General features: G+C 45.1%; 1 protein-coding gene across 1 annotated transcript in view; it reads right to left on the bottom strand.

Moving 5' to 3' along the window:
• Positions 1-2,624: 2,624 nt before the first annotated feature.
• GRIN2B (glutamate ionotropic receptor NMDA type subunit 2B) overlaps positions 2,625-9,003 on the bottom strand; it is a gene marked incomplete at both ends in the record, with an annotated part of 169,185 nt that continues 162,806 nt past the window's right edge. The window contains 3 exons of the mRNA XM_082280837.1: positions 2,625-4,532; positions 6,388-6,626; positions 8,400-8,587. Of these exons, the coding sequence (XP_082136963.1) occupies positions 2,625-4,532; positions 6,388-6,626; positions 8,400-8,587 (2,335 nt within the window). The remainder of the gene's footprint in view (positions 4,533-6,387; positions 6,627-8,399; positions 8,588-9,003) is intronic.

Below are 9,003 nucleotides of genomic sequence, written 5' to 3'. Positions count from 1 at the left end.
CATACGGCCTCGACCTGCGTAAACCGCTTCCAAAAATGCAGCCTGAAAAGTCATAGAAAACAAACAGAACGGAAACAAACTTCCCCTCCCTCCCACCCCACGACCTGAATATTCACGAGAAGAGAAACACCAATTTATACAAAAACGCAATAAAAAAGAAATATTTACAAATGAAAGGAACGCCTTCTTGGTGGCCGCTATCAGAGGTGTCTGACAAGCTGCCATGTGTTCTGGATTGCAGATCGCTCTGTTAATTTGTTTGGTTTCTTTTTTTTCTCTTTTCTTTTCCTTTTTGTCCTTGTAATGAGAGAAGAGGGAAAGAGTAAGAAGTTCCCTTACCCCGAAGACTAGGGGGTGGCATTACGAAGACTCTTCCCCTCTTTCCTCCTTAATTTCCTCAGTGAAATATAAGAAAATATTCCCCTCACCAACCCTGCCCACCCTCTCCTCACACGCTTTGACTTCACAGGTAAATCCCACCCTCCCCCCGCCTCAGCTTAAAAAATAAATAAAATAAATAAGTAAATAAATAAAAGGCCATCTGTTGGCTTAAAAAGAGAAAGATAAGATAAAATCAACCATGGTGTGGTGAGGAATGTGAGAGAGGTGGCTTTCAGATCCAAGAAATGTGGCTCATAAAGACAGGGCTGCCATCTCCCTTCAGAGTCAATCCTCAGCAGTGTCCCCATGCTCTCAGTACAGGACTCTCTCAACCCTTCCCCTGGTGAGCCATGGTGATTGAGACACTGGGACAGACCCAGGATAAGCAGTAGAGACTTTGCCATATCTCTCAGAATGGGAGAGGCTGGTCCACACTCCCACCTCAGGAGATAGATGACATATGAAAGGTGTGTTCGGCTTCTCACTCCTACCATTGCTCCTTTTCCTTTAGTTTAATTTGCATCTAAAATGATACAACGGAAAGAAAAAACATTCTTATCGATACTAAGTGCACCAGGAAAGCTGTCACTACAACTGCAGGGATGGGAAACCCTAGGCTATTCCAGCTTTACACCTGTGCTAGTATCTCTCGCTTTCACACAGAGGCACACGCACATGTACACACACATCTCAGCTTTGCACGTCTTGTCTTCAGTCTTCAGCACAAGTTTCTGTGCTCTCTGGCATTTATTCAAGCACATCCCTTCCCAGGAAGACAAGCTGTGTACTTCCTCTGTACATTCAATAGTAAATATACACATGTATTTCCCATGGGTGCATACACCCTCCTCCCATTTCCACATGTGCAAGGAGGCATTGAAACAGTCCATCAGCACCATGGCCACCACACACACCCTTCTATGGCATTTCTTTCTTCCTCTCCAGCATTGGCAGAGGGCACCCTATTCTTTTTGTTCCAACCTGCAGGCCAAGGGTAGAGAGAGCAGAAGGATTAAGCTCCTTTTTTCTCACCCCTCCTTGCTGAAAGGACACGCCAAAATGGGTTTGGTGTCCCCTGAAGTGATAGGGAAAAAACTCCCCACCTTTCCCTACTCTTAAGCTCTGTTCTACTGTGTTTGTTCTCCAGACACCTCATAGGATAGTGGGTTTATTTTGCTTTCTTCACAGACATTTCAAGTATAAAGTTACCATATATACTCGCATGTAGGCAAACCCATACTATATACTGCTCCCACCCTTGAAGAATGTCACAACTGAGCAGCTCACAGGTAATGAACCAACCCTGTTCCTCTTTCCTCAAATTCTTCTTATTTCAGTGCAAACCAGCATCTTTTGTCTGAATTTGGGAAACCAACCCTGGAGTGAGGCAGGCTGCTGATCAGCTTTCTCAAACTCAGACTCCACTTCTTTACTCTCTCTACCACTGGTCTGCCATAGATTCAATGGCTGTAATAGCCATAGTGAAACCGCTAGCCTGACCTGCAGACAAATCTTCCCTCCCTCCCTCCACACCCCCCAGCAGACAATTCAAAATTTTAGCGTAAAATTTCTCAGCATATACGCAAATATATATATATATATATATATTTCAGCCCTAAACCCCCATAGTCTTCACAAAATAATGTAACAAGAACCTCAATATAGCTAACATATAAGTGCATCATCAAGTTAGTCTTGTTATTCTCCCTTCACTTTCTCCACATCTTAAACACTACTCTTTTCTAGGCAGTTGTAGGAAGAGTTGCCTGAGCAAGCGTATTTTCCTGCATGTCCATTACACTGCTGCTGCTGCCTCCTCCCGCCACACACACACACACACACGTGTGCGCACATGCCTTCCCTGCTGGGAGCCAGCAGAAGTGAACACTAAAGTCACTGCTGCTCCTCCTCAGCCCACCCCTTCCCTGCCTTTTTCTCTGCTTCCTGAAATCACGAGCAAGGATATCCAACTCCAACATCACTGTAAAGTGCAATGGCCAGGAATGGAGGAGAATGGGAGGAGCGAGAACATGGAAAAAGAGATAAAACGGGAGGCTTGGGAAAGGAGGAGGAAGGGGGGAAACCAAAGAGGTGGCACTTGTCACCAGTGCTGCACTACTCACAACTCCAGTATCCCACAAACTAAGGACGACTCAGGAGAGTACTTGATGGGATAGATCCCACCCCATCCTCCCATGCTCCACATACACCCCCAGTCCCTCCCCACGCTCTTCCCCTCTCACTCAAACATCAGACTCAATACTGGAGAGTTTCTCATAAACATGCCCGTTGCTGGAGCCATTGAAAGCCCTGGGGTTTTTGTTGTTAGGCACACAGGGGTTGGACTGGTTCCCTATACAGATGTCCTTCTGGAAACGGGCTGGCACAGCCCCATGAAGGGCTGAGACCACCGGCTTGTTGGTGGTGACAATGGCTCGGAAGTCTGGCCTGGCTTTGGGCCCTCCTGCCACCACAGGCTGCCTGAAGAAATAAGATTTGCTGCCGTGGAGCAAGCATTGGTCATCCCCAAAAGTGGGGATGAAAGGGTTTTGGGTGACCCGGTCGGGGTAGAGTGACTTGCTGAGCATGTAGCCCCCACTGCTGCCGGGGTTGTTATGGTGGTGGTAGCTGGTGGCGGGCACTGAGGACTTGTTGTTGGCAAAGGTGGTCTCACTGGCTGGCATCTCAAACATGTGGGCGTAGGGGCTCCCCTCCAAAAAGCGGCCCTTGTCCTTGAGGCTGACGCTGCGGGGGGCCAGGGCTGAGTCATCCTTCTGCAGGTCCACAAAGGTGTCATAGGAGTGCTGCCGGCGGAGTTTGTTGCGGTTCTTCTTCTGCACCTTGGAGGCAGAATTGGAAGGGCTCTGAGGGTATTTGGAAGAGGAGGTGGCACTGGTGGCCACGGGCACGGGGGCAGGCGGCTGGTCCAGCTCTTGGAGCGAGTTGTCCTCACTGATGTCATATAGGTTGCCTGCTTTCTTGCAAGCCTCACAGCGGATGCAGGCCTGGCGGGTGGAGTTCTGCCCCACCGTTGATTGCGTGTAGTTGTGCAGCTTAGAAGGGCAACTGCGGCAGAAATTAGCCCCGGTCCGGTCTTCCCAGTCTAGATTGGTCAGGTTCTTCTCCCATGGTGCTGGGACCCCACTCACAACGCCATGCTTGTGCTCGTTGCCTCCACCAAACTCGCCTGAGCCGTGCTTGTGATGGGCCCTGTTAGTGCAGGATCCACCCCCTCCTCCTCCCGTGTCGCGCTTAAATTCATCTCCCCGTTCTTTGTAGATATCCGTCAGGTCCACGTGTTCCCAGTGAGGTGAGTTCTCCTTGGTCCGAAACTGGTCAAGGTAGAAGTCCCGTAGCCCTTCCTTGTCCCTGAAGTAGCGCTTGTGGTCAGGTGAGCGGGGTGGGCGCCGGCGGTAGGCCAGCTCTATCTCATCAAATTCCCGCCGGGACTTGGCAGAGGCTGGGCGCTTCTTCAGGCTGTCCTTGTACTGCTGCTTCCGTCTCTTGGCTGCATTGCCCTCGATGTTGCCATAGGTGACCGTGTGAGTTGAAATGTCAGAGACATCCGAGCGGATCAGGTCGTCGTGGGTCCCGCTGCCCCCGTAACGGTCACTCTTGAAGGAGAACTTGCCATAAAGGTCACCCAGCTGGCTGTGCTTGGCAGGGGGTAGCCCCAGGTCCAAGGGCTTCTTCCCGATGGAGCGCGACTGGGCATTGAAGGGCGGGTTGTCACAGTCGTAGAGCCCGTCGATGGAGCTGGTGCTGCCAATGCTATGGGGGCGGTGGTGGTGGTGGTAGTGGTCCTGATACACATTGCTGTCCTTCAGCTGGAGATTGCCAAAGGTCCTTTCCACCTCACTAATATAGTCACTAAAGAGGTTCTCCTCACAGGGGGGGTTGTTGTAGGATTTGCAGTCTGAGTGGGTGAAGCTGCGGCGGTGCTCAGAGATATCATAGACAGATGACTCGCGGCGGATAAAGTCCAGGGCACTCTGTGGTGAGCCATTGACCCCTGACAAGTTGGCCATGTTCTTGGCTGTCCGAAGCAGGCGGAGGATGTTGGAATGGGTGTTGTTCATAGTTGCTGTGGGGGAGTTCATTGCTGACTGGCGTTCTTCGATGGCCACGCCATGGATGCAGCTGTAGATACCCTGAAATGAGAGAAAGCAAGAAGGTGAGTAGTCCCGCAAAGAATACACAGAAGGAGACCCGAACTGGGAAGCATTGTGTGCATCAAGAGCGTGTTCCTGTAGGATAGTATAGCCTATCAGCCTTCCATCATGAAGCACAATCAAATCAAATGAAATCAGATCTGCTCTACCAACTCTGCTCTACCTTGCTGTTCTGACCCTCTTTCTTGACCACCACATTTTTTCTTTTCTCTCCATTGCTCTCCCTGTTTTGTTTCAAGTTGTATCTCCAGAATGCAGGAATGCCTGCTTGCATCTCTAAGAGTTAGTCAAATCTAGTAGGTGTAACACAGAATTGCAAATGGGCACAATAATATCCTTGGGAATAAAAGACTCAAGACAAACAATTCTGTGTGGATGAGAGGATGAAAGTCTGTTTTGGCCCTTGAAAATCATCTGGGCATCAGTGAATCAATGAGACAGGAGCTATCTTAAAAAGGGAACAGCTTTGTTTGTCATAAACTTAGCTACATTAATCACCAGTACAGATTAGAGAAGGAAACAGAGAAAGAGCAGAGCTGTTGAATAGGTATTTAGATCTTTTGCGTCTGGTTGACTGAGGTACAATAGAATTCTTAATTGCATTCTGTTAAATTTAAAAGTGATAACAGGCTCCAAATTGACGTCCCCAAAAGCAAAAGTCCTCTATTCAACCTCAAATCAACAGAAGGACCCAATTCCTCCACATTCTCCACAAGCTCATTTGACCCATGACACAGACTGTTTGCAAGGGCTATCCCTAAGAACAGAATGAAAGGGGCTCCTTTATTCCCTGACCTGCCAAATGGTGCCTGATGATTAATGTCAGTTGTGAAATGGACACCATCACATCATGTTATCATGGATTCTCAGCAGCTAGCAGATGATTAACACTTTTCAGACCTTACATCAACCTGGCCCAGGTCTAGCAGATAACCACAGAATGAAAGAATCTGTTCTTAGCTAAGGGTTACCAAACACAATGCCCCACCTCATCTCCAGACTAAACCACATTACAAACTAACAGTATAGAAGAGAGGCTGTGCCCTTGCACTCAAAAGCCTTTGTCATTTCTCTTCAATATGTTATGCAGCAATTATATATTCCTTGTACAATCAAAGTAAATTCTGTTACATCAGATGCTGAGCTAAAAAATTCCAAGATTTGACCTCACTTCAGAATGGATCAGGAGAAAGGCCAGAGGCTTGAAAGAAGGAAAATAAAGCTCCAAATGGGATACTGCTAGCAACACTAATAGAGAAGATTACTCAGAAATGGCTAGAATCTGCTTTAAACGTGAATGTTGTACCCTACGGCAGATTTGCATAAAGCTAAGTTTATGTGGTCATCCTCTGTGGAAGGATTTCTACATGGTTCAGGGCATGGCTTTTGGTTAAGGATTTCTGACTGTCAATGAAGGCACACTTCTAGTTAACAAAAGGTCAGCTGAAAAGCTGTAATACAGAGGACAATGTAAACCACCCAAATTTCTATTCATATAATCCATCATTACTTGATTACATTTGGGGGGTCCCCAAATTTGGCCTCCTCACAACTCACTTTGGAGAAGAAAGCAGTAACAGTTAACTTGTCTTTTACTGTGTTTTCATTTCCATGTGAAATTTCCATTACCTTAACCATAATCCAGCAGAGACCAGAGATGTCACAGAAAAAGCTAGCATATTTTTGCAGCATTAACAGTGCAAAGATGACACTGTGCAGACTGCCACCCTATGCCACCTGTGTGTTAGACAGTCTTGGTGGATATTCCTATCTCCAGTACCTAGGACTGTCTGAATAAAGCTTCTGTTCCTCCCTGACAGTTAATGGAACTCACCCTGCTGATGGAGAAGACCACACCAGGCTTGCCAGAGCAGACGCCCATGAAGCAGTGGCGGAATTGCCAGTAGAAGAGATGCTCACAGATGAAGGTGATGAGACTGAGGGCCATGGCTGCTCCCAACATGTAGAAGACACCTGCCATGTTATCTATATCCAGCTGGCTGCTCATAACCTCGTTCTTCTCATTGTGACAAATGCCAGTGAGCCAGAGAGCTTCCAGCTCCTCCATCTCCCCTAGAAAGATAGACAGGAGGAAAGACACAGATTAGATAATCCTGCAATGGCTAAAGAGCTCAAACTGGGGCAGACTGAAAGCAAGAAGCTGATCTAATGTAATTTCCAGTCCCCCCCGTTCTTTTTCCACATCTACAATATCCATAAAATATCCTGACTGCCCTTCCGATGGGGGCAAGTGCTATTTGTCACAGGAAAGTCAACAGGATTTTTCCACAGCCCAGTATTAGCCACAACAAGGTGTACCACAGGACACAGCTATGACAGTTGCTGGATGTGTACACTGAGATCCTGAAACAGTTGTCCACCAGATGACTGAAGACCTGGCCTCACAAACTTCCACTTTCATTAAGTCAATGAAGGGGAAAATTAGTGACTGATACTGGTAGACAAAAATTAATCATTTCTAAATGAAAACATTGTATATTTCCAACTCAGAATTCATAAAAATGATTGTTTTCAATCAATTTTTTTTCCATCATATCCACAGCTCATTAAAACTAGGTGCAATGTTCCAAAAAATATTTGAGTATTTTTACTCATTGTTCTTCCATTCAATTTTGTCCAAATTCAACACTTCCAAGGGCTTTGACCAATCAAAAATTTTTCTAATTTGTATCAGCTAGGAGCAAAGGCTCTGTACTCTAATTTCATACACCACTTACTACCATTATGGTCCTTTACATGAGAGGCGAGAGAGAGGTAAACGCTCACACACACACATATATTGAGACATTCAGAACAAACTAATTTTGCAGGATGACAAATTGTTTCATGTTGTTAGGCAAGTTAGTTTTTCACATTTTCAATCTCCAGTCTGTATTAAAGTAGTACCACAACAGAGTCTTTGAAGCTTTGTGGAGAACTTATGTTCTTCTCTGAAATAGCACATATTAGGCTTTTTAAGAAACAGAACAACCTATCTGTCAGGTGGCCAATTTTCTGAAGTATGTCAAGTTATGTTCTTTCCATATTTATAATATGATGTTATTTTCAGATTTCAGGGGGAAAAAAAGAATACTTATAAATAAAATAACCTGTGAATTTTATTTATTTATAAAAAAGGACACAGGAAAATGTAATGTGAAATGGAAAGATGGGAAAATATTTCCTAAGAATGAATTTCTTTTCCCATAAATAATTTTTGTTAATACCAGCAATTTCTCTGTAAATTAAGAGGTGTATTAGGTAACTACAATGTTCTAATTAAAAACTTGCTCCAAAATATGCTTCTGAGTCTCAAGTTCTTCCTTGTTTGGCTTTTTTTTGTTGTTTCGCTTTGGGGGTTTTTTGGAGGTTTTGGAAAATCTGATCTAGCTCATTCATCCAGAAATATTTATCCTTTAATTCTGTAAACCCTGCATGGATTGATCCTGTCAGAGCTATAAAGTATGGAATAACCACAGACAGTCCAGTATAATTAGTGGGTTTGGTCATGGCAAAACCTCAAAGGTAGTGAAAAATTCACACCAGAAATCTTGTTTTTACAAGACGTTCTTCACATAAGATGTTTTTTCAAACACACATCTGAGCTTGTTCTATGAAAACTTTAGTGCTTTCAGCACTGCTTTTGATGATACCGCTACCCTGCATCAACAACATGAAAGAAGTGACATCCTCACATTTTTGGTGTGATGACTCTAAAAAAACCCCATTAATAATTTCATGTTCTCAACTCACATCTGAAGCACCAGAGCTAGAAACTTTCACTTCTTACACGCAAAACTTGGTATTTCTTAGGAAATTTCAGTGCTTCTTTTTCTTCTCACTTACCATCTCCAAAAAGCTGTAGAATCGCAAGATCAACCTGGCGCTTCCAGCCTGAGTCCTTTTGGATGGCAATGCCATAGCCAGTGGAGGCAAACACTTTCCCACTCCCAATCGTCACCAGCTTGCAGCCTTCATCTCTGCCAGCCATGTAGTTTAGCACTGCTGCATCATAAATGAAAGCATCCAACTTCCTGCACAGATGCAAGAAACAAGAGGGTATAGTACAGAAAATATAAAATCTGTATGAATTCAAAGGTGCTTTTAGGCAGCTAAGGAAGAAATTAACCTTTTTCAGATGGACTGCAATGTTTATATAGAATCATAGAAAGGTTTGGGTTGGAAACGATCTTAAAGACTATCTAATTCCAAGCCCCATGACATGGGCAGGGACATCTTCCACTAGACCAGGTTGCTCAGAGCCCTATCCAGCCTGGCCTCAAACACTCTAGGGATGGGGCATCCACAACTTCATCACCTCACAGTAAAGTGCCTCACCACCATCATGCGGAAGAATTTTTTCCTGATATCTAATTTATCTAATCTTTCAGATTTAAACCATTCCCCCTTGTCCTGTCACTACATGCATTTATAAAAAGGTTCTCTCCAG

The sequence above is a fragment of the Coloeus monedula genome (genome assembly GCF_965178545.1).
Source record: "Coloeus monedula genome assembly, chromosome: 4".
In the NCBI taxonomy this organism is placed as follows: Eukaryota; Metazoa; Chordata; class Aves; order Passeriformes; family Corvidae; genus Coloeus; species Coloeus monedula.
The sequence above is the reverse complement of the archived record's forward strand: the minus strand, read 5'-3'. Positions and strand labels throughout refer to the sequence as shown.